General features: G+C 34.1%; 1 protein-coding gene across 12 annotated transcripts in view; it reads left to right on the top strand.

The window, feature by feature from the left end:
- The window catches only part of ATRX (ATRX chromatin remodeler), a 333,614-nt gene that overhangs the window by 236,481 nt on the left and 73,857 nt on the right, over positions 1 to 23,276 (top strand). For 10 of the 12 annotated variants that reach the window (XM_049107206.1, XM_049107207.1, XM_049107205.1 and 7 more), the window contains 3 exons: positions 8,675 to 8,814; positions 9,338 to 9,426; positions 9,555 to 9,727. In XM_049107206.1, the coding sequence (XP_048963163.1) occupies positions 8,675 to 8,814; positions 9,338 to 9,426; positions 9,555 to 9,727 (402 nt within the window). The remainder of the gene's footprint in view (positions 1 to 8,674; positions 8,815 to 9,337; positions 9,427 to 9,554; positions 9,728 to 23,276) is intronic. The other 2 variants (XM_035712170.2, XM_035712168.2) reach the window with 1 other exon arrangement.

Genomic DNA, 23,276 nt, shown 5'->3' with positions numbered 1-23,276 from the left:
CCTTCTCCACAAGAACACCTTTTTGCTAGCCAGTTTCCACCCCAATGATGGCACAGACTTTCTAAACTAAACTTCAGACTTTGTGCTCCTCTACCACTTGTAAATACTTGTGATAATTAACCCCTCTCATTTTCTGTATCAGTGGTTTTGGGGAAGTGTTTCTCTTGTTTCTTAATGTCTGTCTCTCTCTCTTTTTCTCTTTTCCTGATCTGGGCTTCCTCCCCTCTGCAGCAGCAGCAGTTCTTTTCTCCTCTAAATCACGTCTCCTTACCTCCTAATGTCCATGATGTGGGTGGCCTCTTTTCTCTCTAGTTTTGCAGTTTATTCTCTCAGTCCTCAGATCGATTTCCTCAGTGTTCAGAATGGTTTCATATTTATCTAGGTGTTTTCATTGGAGGAGGCAAGCATAGGATCCCCCTATTACTCTGCCTCTTAACTCTTTCTAAAAAGTATATCTGTCAAATTATCATCTGGTGTCATGAATCTTTTAGTAGTGAAAATGTTTGGGGCTCCACTCAATTAAATGTGTTTTAGTTTCCTTAAAGTAGCATAACCTGATTTAATACTCCTTTTGAAAAAAACCTTCCATAAAAGGCCAGGTGGGTTATGTTAAAGGCTACAGTTTTTCTCCTGAAATGTCACCTGCATATTTCTCTTGCATTTAAAATGCTTGGTGTTTTTCTGTTACACATTGTAAAATTTCTTTTGTTTCTATATTTGTCTCTTTCTAGATTCTATTTAGTTTTAAGAAGTTCCCTTAAATTTTGCTTTTTATATTAGGAACAGTTTATGTTAATATTAGTAGTAATAATTTATAATATATTTAATATTTATAGAATTAACGTCGTAAGAAGCTGAGTTTTCATGAATTTTAAAGTCCTCTTAATTTTCTTTTGTTCCTTTTTTCAGTATAATCCTGCAGTCTTCCATTTATCATCAGTTATCAGAAGTTTATATTTACATGTAAGCCTCTGCCTTCAGTAAACACTTCATGTTTTAAAATTTGGATACTTAGTTTTTTTAAGTTTTTATTTAAATTTCAGTTAGTTATGATACAGTGTAATATTTTTAATACAGTATGGTGTAAGATATAGTGATTCAACGCTTCCATACAACACCTGGAGCTCATCACAAGTATACTCCTTAGTGCCCATAAGCTATTTTAACCTATCCCCCCAATATTCATTAGTTTGTTATTTAATTTTTTAATCAGTAAACATTAGTTTGATTTTAACATAAGTCAATATTAAAGTCCATATAGTGTTTTAAGGCATGTAAAAATGGAGTACATGAAAAGACAGAAAATATTTTAAAATCCTGTATCTGCGAATGGATTAATAACCAGAATATATAAAGAACTTCTACAACTCAGGAACAGTATAACTCAACACAATTGGAAAACAGGTGAAGGACTTAAATAGACATTTCTCCAAAGAATATGTACAAATGGCCAAAAGCACATGAAAAGATGCTCTACATCATCACTGTTTATTATGGAAATGCCAACATCAAAGCACAAGATACCATTTCACACTTAATAAGATTCCTATTGTCAAAAACAAGAGAAAAAGCAAGTATTGGCAAGGAAGTGGAGAAATTATAACCCTGGAGCATTGCTGGTGGTAGTGTAAAATGGTACAGCTGCTATGGGTAAAGCAGTGTGGCCATTCCTCAGAGTTAAACAGAACTATTTCCATAATGATCCATCAACTCCACTTCTAGATGTATACGCCAAATAATTGAAAGCAGGAACTTAAACCGATACTTGCACACTCATGTTTGCATAGCAGAATTATTCCCAATAGCTATAAAGGTAGAAGTAATCCCAATGTCCATTAATGAATTAATTAATAGATGAATACAATGTTATTATATATACACACACACATACGTACATACCATGGGATATTAGTCTTAAAAAGAAAGGAAATGCTGACAGTTTACAATATTAATGAATCCCAAAGATACCATGATAAGTGAAATAAGCCAGACACAAAATGAATACTGTTTGATTCTACTTAGAGATACCCAGCGTAGACAGATTCATAGACGCAGACAGTAGTAGTTACCAAGTTTTGGCGTAAAGGGAAATACAGAATTATTTTTAGTGTGTACAGAATTTCTTTCTAGGATCATAAAAAAGTTTTAGGAATGGAGTGTTGATGTTTGTACAACATTGTAATTATACTCAATGCCAATGAATTCTACTCATAGAGAACATTAATATGCATGGGTTTCCAAGTTTATAAGCCCTACTAGTGACTATAAATCATGAAAACCACTGGTCTAAATGATAGTCAACATCATTGGAAATGTAAATCAAAACCACAGTGGGATATTACTCACTAGGATTACTATAATCCCAGAAATAGAAAAATAGGAAGTGATGAGGATGTGGAGGAATTGGAACCCTGTTTTGCTGATATTGAATGTCAAATGGTGTAATTTATGTGAAGCAAAATTTGATAATCAAAGGTTCAGTATAGAATTACCATATAATACAGCAATTATACTTCTGGGTGTTTACTCAATAGAAAGGAAGACACACAAAGATTTGTACACCAATGTACATAGCATCATTATTCCTAATAGTTAACAGCTAGAAACAACCTATATGCCCATCAACTGGTGAAGTGTTAAACGTATTTGATATATGGATATCATAGAACATTATTCAGCAATGAAAAGGAAGCAAATGCTGAGAAACGGTACAACACAGAGCAACCTTGAAAATATATGACAAGTGAAAGAAGCCAGTCACAAATGACCAGGTGTTGTATGATTCTATTTATATGAAATGTCCAGAGTAGGCAAATCTATAGAAGCAAAGTAGATTAGTGGTTTCCTAGGGATGTAAGAAAAATGAAGTTGAGGGATAATGGCTTTAGGGGTATAGGGTTTTTGTGGAGGTGATGAAAATGTTTTAAAAACTGGATTTTGGTGATGGTTGCACAACTCTGAATACACTAGTGAATTGTAAATGGTAAATTGTGAACTATATTTGAATTAAACTTTAAAAAAGCTCAGTGGCTTTTTTATCTATAGAAGTTGTATTCAGTTAGCTTCCAGCTAATTGTTTGTTCTTTATGACTTCCTGTGTCTTGCATATACTTTCAAGATTGTCCTTAACATTTCTTTAAACAAAGTAAATAGTTAGAGTCTATGTCTGATTATTCCAGTTTCTAAAATCCTTATAGATTTCTTTCATCTCTTTAATTTCTGTCAGTTTTGGGGATCCCTGGGTGGCTCTGGTTTGGCACCTGCCTTCGGCCCAGGGCATGATCCTGGAGTCCTGGGATTGAGTCCACATCAGACTCCCTGCATGGAGCCTACTTCTTCCTCTGCCTGTGTCTCTGCCCCTCTCTCTATGTGTGTCTCTCATGAATAAATAAATAAAATCTTTTTTTTTTTTTAAAGATTCTGTCCGTTTTCAGGCATGCTGCGTTGTTTCCATGTGTGTTTAAGTACTTTTGACCACAAGGTCCTTATATCCCTTGGAGTATGTCATAGTTATTTGAGGCCTAGGATAAAGTTTGATTACTCCAGAAAGGATTTGCTGTTGTTTCTGCTAGGCATCTGGGGATATTATTAGTCTGAGATCCTTAATATTACAATTTGTGCTTGAAGCACTCTTAAGTTAGTAGGATTTTGGGCAAATGATGGGGTATTTGATGATATGAACTGGGGTCTCCCTGGTACTTAAAATATTCATTACTTTGTTTCTTCTACTTTCTGCATAAATAAAATAAGCATACTGCAAGGAATGTTAACCAGTTGTAGTGGTCTTTGCATGATAGTTCAAGGGTGGTAGTTTTTATATGAGATTCCTATACTGTGTGACTAATTAGAAGATGGTATGACTATAAGATTTAGATTTAGACTTCAGATAAAACAAATATTTAAACATCAAAACTAAGCCATTTGCTTAAAGTCAACTTATAGGACCTGCATTGATGTATTGAGGCAATGAAAGAACTGATATTAATGAGATACTGTTTTCTTCACTTATTGTTCATTATATGTAGAATTCTTGGTACCTCTTGGTAGTTATTGTTTAGGTTTTAGGCTTTTCTAAGTCCTTCTTATGTTTAATAATGGCCTTGAGTCCTACAAGTTAATTGAAGGACCACTGGAGGAAAAGAAGTCAGATTTCTGAGATAGTGTAAAGGAATTATTTGATTAGTAAGGATTTTATGGTGCAACTGTGGAATTTCAAAATGTGTTTCCAAATTCTTTAGAGGCCAAACCACTCCCAAAGTTCTTTAGATCAGCACTTTTTAATCATTTATGTGGAAAATTCTTTGAAGTAGTTTTCAGGACTTGGAGAAACTATAAAATTTATTGACATATCCATGGTATTTTATTATGATCCTCTCCAATTCCTGCTTTATTATAGATGTATTGATCATCAGAATACTGCAGTGAGACTGGCTTTTATAATAGTATAATTATAATTTGTAAAGAGTCAAGAGGGGAATCGAATATAAAAAGCTTTTTAGTCTTGTATTTTTGGAAAGTTTGCTTTAGCTCTTTTGTCTTCATCCTTCAATAGCCTTGAAGGGCACTTAAGGCAGTGTGGTAGGCTGAACGATGGCCACTTGGAGATGTCAGATCTTACGTAGGTCCTGGAAATTGTGATACCTTATAAGAAAAGGGGATTTTTTTTAGAGGTGATTAAACTAGGGATTTTAAGATGAGCAGATTGTCCTGGATTATCCAGATGGCCCCTAATTCCATTTGCAGGTAACTTTGCAGGAGAGAGGCTAAGGCGATTAGATATACACAAACAGGAGGAATTGTGACCACAGAGGCAAAGACTGATGTGGCTGCAAGTCAGGGAATGCCAGCAGCCACCGTATGCCTGAGGAGGCAAGGAACAAATTCCTGGAAGTTCCAGAGGGAATGTGGGTGGCCCTGAGAACACTTTGATTTTGGCTCAGTAGGACAGATTTTGGATTTCTGATTTTCCAAACTATGAAGGAATATATTTCTATGGTCTTAAGATTTTGGGTTTGTGGTAATTTGCTATAGCAACAAACTATTTGAAGCAGTGAGTTTTCCCCAACCATTCTTTTTATGACTTGTATTCTAGTTTGCAGCACAAGCATCTGAGAAGGTTCTTAGAAAGTTTAGATTTCTGTGTCTCATCACATATCTAGAAAATCAGAATTTCTAGGATTCGACTCCAAGGATGTGTATAACACATTGCCCAAATGATTCTGATGTGTACCAAGTTTGATAAACATTTCATTAGGATGCCAAATTGATTTCCTCTTCCTGTTGTAGAAAATTGCCATTAATTTGATGGCTTAGAACAACACAAATTTATTCTCTCACAGTTCTAGGGGTTTGAGGTCCAAGGTTAGTGTTACTGGGCTAAAGTAAACAGGGCTGGTTCCTTCTGGCTGCTCTAGGAAGGGAAAGCGTTTCCTTGTCTTTTTCAGCTTCTGGTGGCCACCTATATTCTCTGTATTCAAAGTATATCACTCTAGTCTGTATACATGTTATCACATCACTTTCTCCAACTCTCCCTTCTAGATCCCTCTTATAGGGACTATTGTTGCATTGGACCTTCCTGAATAAAATTAAGAGGGTCTTCAATTTTGGGTCCTTATCCTGACTGTATCTGCACATTTCCTTTTTCCATATACAATAACTCATGAGTGGTTTGGAATGTAGGTATATTTGGGACATCATTATTCAGTTTACCACAGATCCCATGATAAAATCTCATGTAAAAACTAGATGTAAGTAAGGTTCAATAACAGATTGTCATGATTGATTATGTATTCACCTATACTTTTTGGGTATATTTTCCAGATAAAGTGATTTGAGTCAGAGAATGATTCAATAATAATTATCAATGCTCTTTTGAGTAGAGAACATTTTTCTATGGATATTTATTTGGCTAGCTTATTAACATATCCTTTTTATGTGGTTCCCATTTCCCACAGAGAATATCAACTCTATTATAAATCAGTGGTGTAGGTAGAAGAAACTGTTTTTTCTCCCTTTTAGGTAGAAGTTTTTTTCCCTTTAAAAATGTCCTCCCTTTTCTTATCTTAGCCAGTTGGCTTAAAAGTCTTACGAAGTTTTTCTATAATAGAAGATATTTATGATATGTGCAAGAGTAACTTTTGCCCCCACAAAACAAAAATTGGCTTTTAAGTTTTTCTTGGAGTATAAAATGATAAAGTTTAGATTACCTTTAAAAAAAACTCTCTTTAATTTTTTTAAGAGAGAGAAAAAGGGGGAGGGGAGGGTGGTGGGAGAGGAAGAGAGAATCTTAAGCAGACCCCAGTGTGGAGTCTGACAGAGGCTGAATCTTATGACCCTGAGAGCATGACCTGAATCAAAATCAAGAGTCACACACTTAACCAGCTGAACCATCCAGGTGACCCTCCTTTACATCAATTTTAAAAACTCAGAAGGTGTTCAGTGATAGAACAGCTGGGTACAAGATCAACAAGAAAATAGAGGACTTGGAAAATACTATAAACCAACAGACTTAGTAGAGCACTAAAAGAATACTCCATTCAGTTACAGTAGAATACAGTTTCCTTTCAAGTGCATATGGAATATTCTTCAACATAGTCCATATCTTAGACTTAAGATAGAATTAACATAAAAGGATAAAATCACACAAAATGTTTTCTTTAACCACATGGGAATTAAATTACAAAGCAGTAACAGAAGGAAAGTTAGAATATTCACAAATGTATATAAATAACACACTTCCAAATATCCAGTAGATCAAAGAAGAAATCACAAGGGAAATTAAAATATATTTAGACATGGATGAAAAACAAAAGCACAAGGTACTAAGATATGGGATGCAGGTAAAGCATGCTTAAGGCAGGAAAATTACAACTGTAAATACCTATAATTTAAAAATAAGAAAGATTCCAAATTTATAATCTAACCATTTACCTTAAGGAACTAAAAGTAAGAGCAAACTAAACCTGAAGCAAGTAGAAGGAGGAAAAAACACAGATAATCCCTGAAACCAAAATTTGGTTCTTTGAAAAGATCAACATGATTGGTATCTTTTTGGTTGTACTTGCAAAGTAATAGAGGAGACCACTAAACTCAGGAATGTAAAAGAGCATCATTACTGATATTACAGAAATAAAAAATTATAAGGGAATGCTATGAACAGTCATGTATCAAGAAGTTAGATACCTCATTTTCACAGCAGTTATTTCTATCATACACAGTGGAAATACCTCTTAATAAGGCAAAATAATCATTATCAGATTTTCATGAATTTTTATTAGTGTTTTATATCATTAAATTTTCTCTTGCCATGAGAGGAGGCAAGACGTACCAATGATTGGTGAATTTACATCTTTTAAAACTGTGACCAGAAAAAGGTTATTGCTTAAATGCTGCCTTTTTCATTTAATCAGCTTTGTTTTGCATTTTACCCCCTTGATAAGTGTCTTATAAATGAAATTTGCATTCATTTCTTTTTTATTTTGCTTTGATAGAAAAAATTTTGTTGAAATGACTCTGGGCTGAAGAAATGTAATGTTTTCAACATGAAAAACAATTTTTAGTATTTTTTGTGTAAGAATAATTGGAGAAGAGTTCCTAAAAGATTGGATACAAACAGGCTTTATTGAAAACAAGAGCTTTTAAATTTTTATTTAAATTCCAGTAGTTAGGGGTGCCTGAGTGGTGCAGTTGGTTAAGTGTCCAAGTCAGCTCAGGTTGTAATTTCAAGCCCCACCTCAGGCTCCTCACTCAAGGCAGAGTCTGCTTCAGTTTCTCTCTGCCCCTCACTTTAATAAAATAAATTTTAAAATTCCAGTTAACATACAGTGTAAGTTTAGTTTCAGGTGTACAATATAATGATTCAACACTTCGATATATCACCCTGTGTTCATCATGACAAGTGCACTCCTTAATTCCTATCACCTCTTTAACCCATCCCCCCACTCACCTCCCCTTTGCTAACCTTCAATTTTAAAAGAGGAGTTTGTAATCTATAGTCCACAGATGGAATTATGAGGGGGGTATGTGAACCTGAATAAGAAAAAATTCACATTAGTTTTACTAAACGCTAATGAAAATTAGCATTTTTTCCAATTATAATGTGGGCAATAAACCATAGTAGTATTAGTGATAACTTTGCTGCCAATTGAAATCAACTAGTTCTGTTGTTACTGATATCTCAAAATTATTTATCTTTATCAAGACTTCAGAATTTCAGATAGTTATTAGACTTGCTGCTATATTTTGTTATTTAATGCATTAACAAAGTACACATTACTGTATCACAAATGTTTAATATTTTGATAATTTATATATAATTGGTTTCTTCTGCTCTATTTTATGTTTCAAAACATGCAAAGAAAGATGTCTATAAGCTTCTCTATACTGCCAAAGGAGTCTATGGCGCAGATACAGTTAAAATCTCTAATTTTGAAACATTTTCATATAGAGAATTCTTTTTTCTAAGTTTTTATTTAAATTTCATTTATTTAACATACAGTATAATTAGTTTTATACTAATTAGTATAATTAGTTTGGTGAATCAGTACTTCATACAACACCCGGTGCTCATCACAAGTGTACTCCTTAATCCTCATCATCTATTTAACCCATCCCTCCATCCACCTCTCCTGACATAGAGAAGTCTTATAACATTAACTACTTTTTTTTTGATTAGGTGTAGGGAATAGCAATGAAGGTGGACGAGGAAAGGCAGGTGCAAAACTTTTCCAAGATTTTCAGATGTTAAGTAGAATCTGGACTCATCCTTGGTGTTTGCAGCTGGACTACATTAGCAAAGAAAATAAGGTAAATAAGGTAACCTAAAATTGATTAAAATTTATCTGTTGGAAACATAATAACTTTAGGAAAAAAGGTTGATCTATATAGACTTACTGTATATTGGAATTTTCCTTTGCTTTGTGGTATAGTAATTCAACCTATTTTATTTCTAGTTAATTTCTATGTTAGAATGTATTACGATTATGGAAGGAGCATTAAATGTTGTTCTTAACATCTTGCATAACCATGGTAAAATGTTCAAAATTTAAAACTTAATATTAGGTCAATAGTATTAACCAAACCAGAGACTTTCATTGAATTTCATCACTTTTTATGTACCTCTGACCTTTTTCTTTTCCATGTTTCAATCCAAGACCTCACAATGCATTTAGTAATCATATTTGTGATGTCTCCTTTATTTTTTCTAATCTGTGGTAGTTCCTCAGTTCTTTCTTATCCCTTGACAATTAACTTATCCTCAGGTAAAGTAAACATCATTATAATTTCCAATATAAGTTGAAATAAACTATTAAAACATTCATCATTTTTTTTCCTCTAGGGATACTTTGATGAAGACAGTATGGATGAATTTATAGCTTCAGATTCCGATGAAACCTCCATGAGTTTAAGCTCCGATGATTATGCAAAGTAAATTGAATAATTTTTGTGTCCTGTGTTGACACATTTAAAATACCTAATTGCTAATTGTCCTCTCTTACTTGGCATTTGCATCTTTACTGTGCTTTCCTAACAGTTTGGATTTGTTCCTTTTATAGAAAGAAGAAAACAAAGGGGAAAAAAGGGAAAAAAGATAGTAGCTCAAGTGGAAGTGGCAGTGACAATGATGTTGAAGTGATTAAAGTCTGGAATTCACGATCTCGAGGAGGTGGTGAAGGAAATGTGGATGAAATAGGAAGCAATCCTTCAGTTTCATTAAAGCTGGAAGAAAGTGAGTCTAATGAATGTTGCCTTTATAATGGAACATTGATTTAGAAAATATCATGTCTATGGTTTTTTCAAGTATTAATTTAACCTTATTATTTCACTCAAGGGAGTATTTTCCTAGATGCCCTTAGTAATAAGCATCTAGGATAATCAGGTCATATAATAACAAATATCTGGTGAATGTTTAATTACAAGCAAGCCATTGTGTTCTGATATTTGAGAGAAAAGGAAGAAAGGAAAACTAATGTTTATTTACATGTATATAAACTAAATGCTGTATTTTCATTCCATGTATTAGCTAACTTAATTCCTGAGCAGACATGCAATGCTGTTGATATCTTTATTTTTATAAATGATTAGTAGAAGTGAGATTTAGACCTAGATACATCCAGTTTCAGAGTCCCAATGGTATTTTCACTTAACTACATAGAAATAACTGGAAACATTTCATTTAATTGAGTATGTGATTAACTTTATACAATGAAGCTAGTGTTGATGTTTCAGCCTTTGTAATTCTTCATAATCTATAATTGTACACTTTAAATTTTCCCCTTTTCATGTACGATTTAACACCTCTTTTAAAAATTATTTTTATTTATTTTTTAAATTTAAATTTTAGGTAGTTAACATATAGTGCAATATTTCTTTCTATAGTAGTTTCTGGAGTAGAATTCAATGATTCATCACTTAACACCCAGTACTCATCACAAAAAGTGTTCTCCTTAATACCCATAACCCATTTAGCCCATCCCACATCCACCTACCTCCATAAACCCTCAGTTTGTTCTCTATCCTTAAAAGTCTCTTCTGGCTGGAAGGGAGATGGGTGAGGGGATGGGCATTAAGGGCACTTAATGTAATGAGTACTAAGTATTATATGCAACTGATGAATCACTAAATTCTATTCCTGAAACTAAACACACTATATGTTAACTAAATTGAATTTAAATTTAAAAAACTTTTTAAAAAGAGTCATTTACGGCTTGTTTCCCTCTCCTTTTTTTCTTTTCCCCCTTCCCATATGTTCATCTGTTCTCTTTCTTAAATTCCGCATACGAGTGAGATCATATGGTATTTGTCTTTCTCTGACTGGCTTATTTCACTTAGCATAATACACTCTAGCTCCATCCGTGACATTAAGAATGACAAGATTTTATTCTATTTTATGGCTGAGGAATATTCCATTTATTTATATATATACCACACCTTCTATAGCAGTTTGTATTCCCATCAACAGTGCAAGAGGGTTCCTGTTCTCCACATCCTTACCAACACGTATTGTTTCTTTTATTGTTAATTTTAGCTGTCCTGACCAGTGTAAGATGGTATTTCATCATGGTTTTGATTTGTATTTCCCTGATGAGTGATATTGAGTATCTTTTCATGTGTCTGTTAGTCATCTGTATGTCCGTTTTGGCAAAGTATCTATTCATGTCTTCTGCCCATTTCTTACCTAGATTATTTGTTTTTTTACATGTTGATTTTGATAAGTTTTTTGTAAATTTTACGTACTAACCCTTTATCAGATTTGTTGTTTACAAATATCTTCTCTTGTTCCATAGGTTGCCTTTTAGTTTTGATTGTTTCATTTTCTGTGCAGAAGCTTTTTATCTTGATGAAGTCCCAGTAATTCATTTTTGCATTTGTTTCCCTTGCCTGTGGTGACATTTCTAGTAAGAAGTTGCTATGGCTGGGATCCCTGGGTGGCGCAGTGGTTTGGCGCCTGCCTTTGGCCCAGGGCGCGATCCTGGAGACACAGGATCGAATCCCATGTCGGGCTCCCAGTGCATGGAGCCTGCTTCTCCCTCTGCCTGTGTCTCTGCCTCTCTCCTTCTCTCTCTGTGTGACTATCATAAATAAATAAAAAAATTAAAAAAAAAAAAAAAAGAAGTTGCTATGGCTGAGGTCAAAGAGGTTTCTGCCTATATTCTCCTCTATCACTTCTTTAATTTTGCCTTTCTCTCCTTTCCTAGTTCATGAGTGTACAAACAAGTGAAAGTATGAATTTTCTAATGTTGTCTTGACCTGTATCTACACTTGAAGGATTTGTGTTGAGGCTCCATATACTCATAGTGCAGCCTAACTGGGTATCTAGGAACTCCACTCCAAAGCTGGGAACAGATACCTGAATATTTGAAATATTATATATCTAAAGACAAAGCAGTGTAAATAGCTCTAAATATTTGTAATTTGAGAGTCATATAGCAGAGCAATCACTGTGAAGAAAAGAAAGATATGGAAGCCAGCTAGGTGAGTGACCCTGAATTCAAACAAACGTGGCTGGTTGTAGGCCTACACCTGAAATAATTTGGTGATTTCTTAATAAACATCTCTTTTCAAGAGAATAGGGGGCAGAAAACGTATGTGGAAAAATAATAGCTGAAAACTTCCTTACTCTAGGGAGTGAAACATATCCAGATCCAGGACACACAGAAAACTCCCATCAAAATCAACAAAAGCAGACAAACATCAAGACATACTGTAATTAACTTTGTATAATATAGTGATAAAAATATTTTAAAAACAGCAAGAGAAAAGAAACCCTTAACTTACAAGGGAAAACCCATAAAGCCAGCTGGAGATTTCTCAAAAGAAATTTGACAAGCCAGAAGAGAGTGACATGATATATTCAATGTGCTGAATGGAAAAATATGCAACCATGAATACTTTATCCAGCAAAGCTGTCATTCAGAATAGAAGGAGAGTTTCCCAGACAAACGAAAAATAAAGGGAGTTTGTTTCCACTAAACTAGCCCTGCAAGAACTATTAAAGGGGACTCTTTGAATGGGAAAGGAAGACCAAAAGTGACAAAGTCCAGAAAGGAACAGAAAATCTCCAGAAACAATGACAAAACAACTAACACAATGGCACTAAATTCATGTCTATCAATAATCATTCTGAATGTAAATGGACTAAATGCTCCAATCAGAAGACCTAGGATGTCAGAATGAATTAACAAAAAAACAAACAAAACCATCAATATCCATCTATACGCTGCCTACAGGAGACTCACTTTAGACCTACAGACACCTGCATATTGAAAGTGAGGTGATAAAGAAATATTTATCTTGCAAACAGATGTCAAAAGAAAGTTGGGAGTAGCCATACTTATATCAGACAAATTAGATTTTAACCAAAGACTGTAACAAGAGGTGAAGAAGGGCACTATATCATAATAAAGGGGTCTATCCAACAAGGAAATATAACGATTGTAAATATTTCTGCTCCTCAACTTGGGAAAACCCAAATATATAATAGAATTAATAACAAATATACAGGAATCCATTGATAATAATACAGTAATAGTAGGTGACATTAAACCCCACTTACATCAGTGGACAGATCATCTAACAGAAAATCAAAAAGGAGACAATGGCTTTGAATGACACACTGGACCAGACGGACTTAACAGATATATTCAGAACATTTCATCCTAACGCAATAGAACACACTTTCTTTTCAAGTGCACATGGAACATTCTCCAGAAAAGATCACATACTAGGTCACAAACCAGGCCTCAGGAAGTACAGAAAGATTGAGATCATACCATGTGTATTTTCTGACAACAATGCTATGAAACTTGATGTCAGCCACAAGAAAAAATTTGGAAAGACCAAATACATGGAGGTTAAAGAAGATGCTACTGAAGAGTGAATGAATTAACCAGGAAATTAAAGAAGAAATAATGGAATACATGGAAGAAAATGAAAATGAAAATATTACAGTCCAAAACCTTTTGGATGGAGCAAAAACAGTCCTAAGATGCAAGTATATAGCAATATAGGCCTACCTCAAGTGGCAAGCAAATTTTCAAAAACACAACTTAACCTTACACCTAAAGGAACTAGAGAAAAAAGAACATGAAGCCTAAAGCCAAGAAAAGAAGGCAAATAATAAAGATTAGAGCAAATAAATGAAATAGAAACCGAAAAAATCCACTAGAAGAGATCACTGAAACTAGGAGCTGGTTCTTTGAAAAAATTAATAAAATTGATAAACCCATAGCCAGACTTAACAAAAAGCAAAAAGAAAGGACCCAAATAAATAAATTCACTAATGAGAGAGGGGAGATCACAACAAAGACCACAGAAATACAAAGAAGGTAGTATTATGAAAAATTGTATACCAACAAATTGGACAACTGTAAGAAATGGATAAATTCTTAGAAACTTATAAATTTCCAAAACTGAAACAAGAGCAAATAGAAAATTTAAACAGATTGATAACTTGCAATGAAATTGAAGTAGTGATCAAAAAATGCCCAACAAACAGAAGCCCTTGGTCAGATGGCTTCCCAAGGGAATTCTACCAAACATACAGAAGAGTTCATACCTAATCCTCTCAGACTATTCCAAATACAGAAAAGGAAGGAAAAATTCCCAATTCATTTTATGAGGCCAGCATTACCTTGACAGCAAAACCAGATAAAGAGTCCCCTAAAAAAGAGAACTGTAGGCTAATATTAAAGATGGACATAGATGCAAAATTCTCAATAAAATTCTAGCAAACTAAATTCAACAATACATTTTCAAAAATTTTTCACAGTGATCAAGTGGGACTTATTACTGGGTTGCAAGGGTGGATCAGCATTCACAGATCAATCAACACAATATACTACATTAATGAAAGAAAGGATAAGAACCATACAGTTATTTCAGTAGATGAAGAAAAAGGATTTGGCATCATACAGATCCATTCATGATAAAAAACCTCAACAGTATAAGTTTAGAGGGAACATACCTCATTATCATAAAGGCCATACATAAAAAACCCCACAGGTAATATCATGCCCTATGGGGGAAAACTGATTGCTTTTCCTCTGTGGTCAGAAGCAAGATAAGGATGTCCATTCTCACAACAGTTATTTAACATAGGACTAGAAATCCTGTCCACAGCAGTCAGACAACAAAATGAAAGAAAAGGCATCCACACTGGCAAGGAAGAAGTAAAACTTTCACTATTTGCAGATTACATGATACTCTAAATAGAAAACTCAAAGGCTCAACCAAAAAGCTGCTGGAACCGATACATGAATTCAATAACATGGCAGGATACAAAGTCAATGTAGAGGAATCTGTTGGATTTCTATACACCAATAATGAAGCAGCATAGACAGAAATTAAGAAATCAGTCTCATTTATAATTTTACCCGAAGTCAAGATAGGTAGGAATAAACTCAACCAAGAAGGTGAAATACCTGTACTCTGAAAAGTATAAAACACTGATGAAGGAAGTTGAAGAGGACACAAAGAAACAAAAAGACATTCCATGCTCATGGATTGAAAGAACAAACATTTTCACAACGTCTATACCACCTAAAGCAATCTACAAATATAATGCTATCCCTATCAAACTACCCAGAGCAGTTTTCACAGAGCTATAACAAACAATCCTAAAATTTGCTTGGAACCACCAAATACCCCACATATCCAAAGCAACCTTGAAAAGAAACAAAAGCTGGAGGCATCACAATTTCTGTCTTCAAGTTGTATCATAAAGCTGTATTAATCAAAATAGTATGGTTTAGTGCAAAAATACATAGATTAACGGAACAGAATAAAAAACCTAAAAGCGAGCCTTCAACTCTATGGACAATCTTTGACAAAGCAGGAAAGGATATCTAAAGGGAAAAACAGTGTTTCTTCAACAAATGGTGTTAATTGTGAAAACTGGACAGCAACATGCAAAAGAATGCAATTGGACCGCTTTATTACATTTTCCACAAATAGAAATACAAAATGGATTAAAGACCTAACTGTGAGATTTGAAACCATAAAAATCCTAGAAGAGAACACATTCAGTAATGTCTCAGACATTGGGTATAGCAAGCTGTTTCTAGATATATGTCTCTTGAGGCAAGGGAAATAAAAGCAAAAATAAACTATTGGAACATCATCAAAATAGCTTCTGCACAGTGAAGGAAACAGTCAACTAAAAGGCAACCTTCAGAATGAGAGAAGATATTTGCAAATTACATATCTCAGAAAGCGTTTGTTTCCAGAATATATAAAGAACCTCTAAAACTCAACACTCAAAAAGTGAACAGTCCAATTAAAAATGCGCAGCAGATGTGAATAGACATTTTTCCAAAGAAGACATATATATGGCCAACAGAGACATGAAAAGATGCTCATCATTGATCATCAGGGAAATACAAATCAAAATGACAGATATCACCACGCTTGTCAGAATGGCTATGATCAATACAAGAAACAATAGGAGCTGGTGAAGGTATAGAAAAAAGGAACACTTGGGCACCATTGGTGGGAATGCAAACTGGTACAGTCACTCTAGAAAACAATATGTAGACTGATCAGAAAGTTAAAAATAGAACTACCCTATGATCCCATAATTGCACTATTGGATATTTAACCAATAAAATACAAAAAAAAATTTAAAGGGATATATGTATCTCTATGTGTATAGGAGCAATTATCAACAATAGCCAAATTATGGAACAAGTCCTCATATCCATCTGTAGACAGATAAAGAAGAGATGATACACACACACACACACACATACTATGGAGTATTAATCACTCAACCATCAAAAAGAATGAAATTTTGACTTTTGAAACGACATGGACTAGAGAGTATTATGCTAAGCAAAGTAAGTCAGTCTAAGAATAATAAATATTATGATTTCACTTATATGGTAGAATTTAAGAAACAAATTGTACCAGTAAAGGGACAAAAAGAAAGAGAGATACAAACTAAGAAACAGACTCATAACTATAGAGAACAAAGTGATGGTTACCAGAGGGGAGATGGGTGGGGGAATAGGTTAAATAGGTGATGGAGATTGAGGAGTGCACTTGTTATTAGCATAGGATGTTGTATGAAAGTGTTGAATCACTATACTGTACACCTGAAATTGATACTACACTGTATGTTAAATAACTGGAATTAAAATAAAAACTTTAAAAAATATACAACATTTCTCTCTTCATTACCTCATTGGAATAGGTAGATAACAGCCTAACTCCAAACCTTGGCTTACTTCTCTTAGAAATCAGGGGGATAGTAAAAATCAAACTACCAAATTTTCCTCCTTGTTCTTCTCTGCTGTTGTCCCATAGAGACAGTTTATTATTAGTGTTATTTTTCCAATTGGTTTTGAAGAGTATTTTTCTAAGAATTGTAAAGGAATGGTTCTAGTTTAATAAGAAGCCCTCTGTTATCTCCTTCTCTGCTCTCCCTGTCTGACTTTTCATTTAAATTTCTCCTTAGTCATCTCAGAATTGGAAATAAATAGCTTAAGATTTATGTGTTCCTGCAGATGGTTTTCTTAAAATATTCTTGTTGAAATTTTTTTGGTAACTTAGAAAGAGAGGGAGAGTAGCCTAACCAATATATCTCACCCTGTACTATAAATGGGTTAAATAAAAGTATGCTGAGGTCTTCATCTCTTCATCACTTAGAAGTGCAAGTGGGGTCTAAGGCAGCTGGGTCATCTCCAGAAATGAGTAGCCTCTTCCATTTCCTCCTGGTATGTTATATAAGCATTACCATGTATGTCATAATGTGAAAATGTTTGGAAAGAATTGGGGTAGAGATCAGTTGGCTATGTGTTATGAACTTAAAAGCAGATAGGGAAGGCTGTGGGTTCCAAATGACAAATTTTGACTACCTGTCTGAGGTCTTTGTTTCATTTTAGGTGTGTGCAGTCAAATAGAGATCATTCATATATAGGTGTATTTTATGTTTTCTTCAGCTGTGTACATTCATAGCTTATCAGAAATATTTTCCAGAACAAATGATAAAAATCTATTTTGGGGATGCCTGGGTGGCTCAGCAGTTAAACATCTGCCTTCGGTTCAGAGCGTGATCCTGGAATCCAGGATCGAGTCCCACATCGGGCTCCCTGCATGGAGCCTGCTTCTTCCTCTGCTTATGTCTCTGCCTTCTCTCTCTCTCTCTCTCTCTCTCTCTCTCATGAGTAAATAAATAAAATCTTTTTTAAAAATTTTATTTTTGTTTTTTAGATCTAGATGAACTCCAAGTAGGGCTGAGAAGATCATAGTATATGGACATATATAGCTGGTATTCTGTAACTTTTTAAAAACATAATTACTTTCTTATAGGAACTGTAAGAAAACCCAAATAGAAAGTATTTAAGGGCCAAACTGTTTTATTTGAAATTTGAAATAGATATTAAATAAGTAGACGGCTATAATTGAGCTATAATAATATTCTCACTGCATATTTCATTTTTACTTCTAAGAGTTGCTATTTAACTCTTTTTATAGTAGCTTTCTAAATGTTTACAGAAACAACATCTTGAATAAGTCTTTTTTTAAAAAATTATTTAACTTATTTATACATGAGAGACACAGAGAGGCAGAGACCTAGGCAGAGGGAGAAGCAGGCTTCCTGCAGGTAGCCCAATGCAGGACTCCCATCCCAGGACCCTGGGATCATGACCTGAGCCAAAGGCAGACGCTCAACCACTGAGCCACCCAGTTGCCCCTTGAATAACTCTTTTAAGTTAATTTTATATTATCCTCATTTCTGTGTTTTGGTATTTTATTTAGGACAGTTTTTAAATTAAGAAATGAGTATAAAAACTACTTCAATTATTCAATTTATAGCAATCAATTGTACTACTAGGTATTTATACCCCAAAGACACAAATGTAGTGATCTGAAGGTGCACCTACACCCCAGTGTTTATAGCAGCAATGTCCACGATAGCCAAACTATGGAAAGAGACCAGGTGTCCATAGACAGATGAATGGATAAAGATGTGGGGTGTGTGTGTGTGTGTGTGTGTGTGTGTGTGTGTATAATGAAATACTAGTCAGCCATCAAAAAATGAACTCTTGCCATTTGCAATGATGCGGATGGAACTAGAGGGTATTATGCTAAGTGAAATAAGTCAATGAAAGAATTATATATTCTCACTCATATGTGTAATTTAAAAAACAAAACATCATAGGGGAAGGGGGGAGAAAAATAAAACAAGATGAAATCAGGGAGACAAACCATAAGAGGCTCTTAATCATAGGAAACAAACAGGGTTGCTGGAGGAAAGGGGAGTGGGGGATGGGGGAATTAGGTGATGGACGTTAAACGGGGCATGTGATATAATGAGCACTGGATGTTATAAAGGACTGATAAATTATAAACTCTACTTCTGAAACTAATGAAATATGCTATATATCAATTAATTGAATTTAAATTAAATAAAAACCAAAGTATTCAATTATTATTTTGCCATTTTTAGATTAAGCCTTATTGATGAGCGTTCACGCTTTAAAATGTATATAATTCATTATATGGATATAAACTTTTGTGACAGAGTCCTATATTATGTAGGACCATAGTATTGGCACTAATATACCACATTTATTCATTCAACAAATATTTATTTGAATGTTTAATATAGTCTAGGCACTGCTATAGAACCTTGAGTGATCTCTGTCAACAAACTGCACTCATGGAGCTTAACATTCTACTAGTACTATATAGATACATAATACTTTCATGATATTGCTACTTTTTTCATAAAACTGTAGTGTATCTTGTTGCAAACATGCTAGTTATATATATATATATATAATATATATTTAGAAAAATATGCTTTAAGAAATTAGGGATAAAGTTGTTGCTTTTTATTTGTATTTCTTTTGTGTCTTTTAAGAATTTTGTGATACCCACAGTGGATATTAAGGGGGGTAGTTCTGATTAATTTATGGTGTCTTATCATGTACATAAGAACAAAGTTATAACAGAAGTAATAGTTAATCCATGTGGATGTTGAAATAAGAATATTCAAGATGAAATACCTGTTTTTAAGTTTTAATTACATATTCAGGATATTTATTAACTGGAGTAGCCCTTATTTTTCTGGATCAGTTTTTATTTTTTTTTAGACATTACTGTAAAGTAATGTGATTATATCCAATAGGATCAAAATTGGAATGGAATGTTTTACACAGAAGTTATTGCCTATCCTAAGCTTTGAGATTTCTTACCAACTGCCCATTTTTACTAACTTTCTGCTAGCATGTTTTGTTTTTTTTTTTCTGCTAGCATGTTTTTATGGCTAACATTTTCACTTTAGTTAAATTACTTTAGTAAATTTGGGTAACCATTACAGAAGTTATGTGCAGTCTGTAGAACTGCAGAATTTTCTAAAGGCATTTGTTATTTGCAAGTTTTAGAAATTTAGTTAACATTTGCTTGATAAGCTGTTTGTCAGTGCTCCCCAAGACCACCGTCAGGTTCAGTGATTCCTAAGACTTAGCATATAGTTATATTCAGGTCTACAATTTATTACAATGAAAGGGTACAAAACAAAGTCAGCAGAGGGAAAAGCAGATGGGGCAGAGTCCAGAAGAAACCAGGCATAACTTTCTAAGAGTCTTCTCTCAGTGGAGTCACCCAAGATGTACTAATTTCTCCAGAAATAAGTTATGATATGACTTATGATATCTTATCATATGAATGATATCATAAGTTATGAATATGAATGTTATGATATGTACTAATTTCTCCAGAAATAAGTTATGATATGTGAAGTGTCATCTACCACAGAAGCTCATTAGGGACCAAATATGTTTCTTATGTGTTTTAAACACACTGCCTGATTTTTACCAAGTCTCAGAATTCAAGAAGAAAGAAAAAACAGGTGTTCAGAACACTTGTTTGCACGTTGTACAAACAATCTGGGCACAGCGAGCCATTCTTATCAGGGAAACTTTTAAAGTAGGAGCTATGTACCATTCAAGTGCCCAGCCCATAGCCTAGGGCCAGCCTTGCAAAGGAGGCTTTTCCAGATGAAATTTCAGTTGGTTTGTGAAGGATAGTGAAGCATAAAATGTTTGCCAGGCAAAGAAAAGAAGAAAATAATATAAGACATACAAGGAAAGGTATGGATTCTTGCAAATATGTGACATGTTTAGTGAGTAATGAACTCTTTATAAGTAATGGAAATCGCCAGGACCCAGGCACTGGTAATTTAAATAGTAATTTCAAGAAGATAGGCTATGGAAGCCTTAGGGATGTGCTAGTCTTAGAAACTAGTACCTTTAGTTTTCACCTACTCAGGGATAGGATACAAGGCCTTGAGCCCTTTATAAGGTGGAGAGTTCTTCAAACCCAGATTAAAGCTGAATCTCTTCAGTCTGAATCTAAGGCTGAACCTCTGTATACCCTTCAAAGGATAAATAGTCCATTGAAGAATAGGATAGAAAAAAATTTTCCCATCAGTTCAGGGAGATGACAAGGAAGCATATCTGTTTCACCCTAGTCTCTGGGTTGAGAAAAATAGTTTTCTTGGATTCATAATCATGGGCTTACATAGCTTATGATTTGAATTGACATTACTTAGTCTAAAAATCTCAAGCTGATGGGTTGCCTGGGTGGCTCAGTTGGTTGAATCACCAGCTCTTAATTTCAGCTCAGGTCATGATCTCAGGGGTGCAGGATTGAGCCCATGTCAGGCTCGTCCCTTAGAAGGGAGTCTGCTGAAGATTCTCTGTCTCCCTCTCCTTTTGTCCCTCTCCCCCCATACTTGCACATGTGCATGCTCATGCTCACTCTCTCTCTCTAAAACAAATAAATCTTAAAAAAAATAAAATCTCAAGCTGAAATACCTCAGAAATAATGTTGAGTTGTTGATCCCCTGGAGCACCTGGCATAAACAGATGTAGAATAAGTGTAGAGATGTATGACCTCTACCCAGGATTCTCACATATTACAGCTATACTGAAAGTGAAATGAAAAATTAAAATGAGAGAATACCTAAGAAAACAATGAACTAAGAAAAGTTAACAACAAAATATATTAGCAGTCAGCCTGTCAAAAGTTAATACATGAAATGAACAACATATTTAGATTCTAAAGGGCCTCAGGTAATAGGAATATTTGATAAAGACTACAATTAGAATTATGTTTAAAGTAATAATTTTAAGAAATAAAAAATAAAAATAAAAAATTTTATGCCAGAAAATTTAAAACTTAGATGAAGGGATCCCTGGGTGGCGCAGCGGTTTGGCGCCTGCCTTTGGCCCAGGGCGCGATCCTGGAGACCCGGGATCGAATCCCACGTCAGGCTCCCGGTGCATGGAGCCTGCTTCTCCCTCTGCCTGTGTCTCTGCCTCTCTCTCTCTCTCTCTGTGTGTGACTATCATAAATAAATTAAAAAATAAAATAAAAAATAAAACTTAGATGAAGCAGGCAATATTCTAGAAAAATATAACAAAATTGAGTATTCATTTGATAGTAGCCATAAATTAGAAATTATCTAAATATCTATGAGACTAGTGAGGAGATGTTTATAGTGCCTATGAGATGAGCTAATAAATGATGGTATATTCATGCAGTGGAATTCTACATAGCAGTTAGAATAATTGAATAAGTCTCACTTTGAGTGAAAAAATGAAAAACTACGTTTAGTGAAAAAGTAAGTCATAGAAGAATACAAACAGTTTGTACTTTTACATGTACTGTGAAAACGTGAAAGATAATGTACGGTTTAGGGATACATGTGTAGTGAAAATATAAAAACATACACAGAAATAATAAATACATAATTTGGGATTTTATTTATTTTGATATATAATACATTTTATTCTGTTCTTTTACATATTTTTAGTATATTTGACAGACCATATTATAGTAGTTCCAGGTGTACAACCACTTATTTGACAAATTTGTACATTATGCTATATTCACCACAATTGTGGTTACCATCTGTCTTGCTACATTGCTATTACAATATCATTGACTTTTATTGACACTATCATCTGCCTTTTATTTCCATGACTTAGTTTGTTCTCTGTATTTATAGGTTTGATTCTGCCTTTTGTTTGTTTATTCATTTGTGTTGCTTTGTTCTGTTTTTAGATTCCTAGGACTTATTCCATAAAGGGAGGATTATATTTCTCTCCCCTTTACCCATTTTGCCCAACCCCACTCCCTCTCCTCTGGCATCCCTCAGTTTTTTCTCTTTGTTTATAGGTCTGATCCTGCTTTTTGTTTATTCATTTTTTAAAATTACATTTGCGAGTAGAATCATGGTATTTGTCTTTCTCAGTCTCACTTATTTCACATACCTTAATACCCTCAAAATCAAGAGAGTATTAGAATTTAGGATTTTAGAGACCTCTCAGAAAGAAGGTAGGGAAAGAAGAGAATGAGATTGGGTATGGTCATATAATAGGTGCCAACTGCATCGGAAATAGATTTAGCAAGTGGTAAGATATAATGAAGATGGGATATGGGAATATGGCTGTTCATTATATTCTATATACTTTTGTGAAAATGTACGATATATATAACAAAAATATGCAAAAATTTAAAATGCTTTAAAAAGCAATTGAGGAACGGTACAAAAACACATAAACCTTGTGTTCCCAATTTTGAATTGAATTGTTTATGTTTAGATACTTAATAAATTATTTTGTTTTACTTTCTTCTTACATCTTTTATAATCAAAGTTTGTAGGGGAAAATAACAAAATGATTTAACATGATATGGTCATTCTGGGATCAATCCCTTTTTGTTTTCCAGAATTCTGTTAGGACCGTGAAATATTTCCTGCTCCT

This window comes from Canis lupus, chromosome X (assembly GCF_003254725.2).
Source record: "Canis lupus dingo isolate Sandy chromosome X, ASM325472v2, whole genome shotgun sequence".
NCBI lineage: Eukaryota > Metazoa > Chordata > Mammalia > Carnivora > Canidae > Canis > Canis lupus.
Note: the sequence above shows the minus strand (reverse complement) of the source record. Positions and strands in the feature narration are given on the sequence as shown.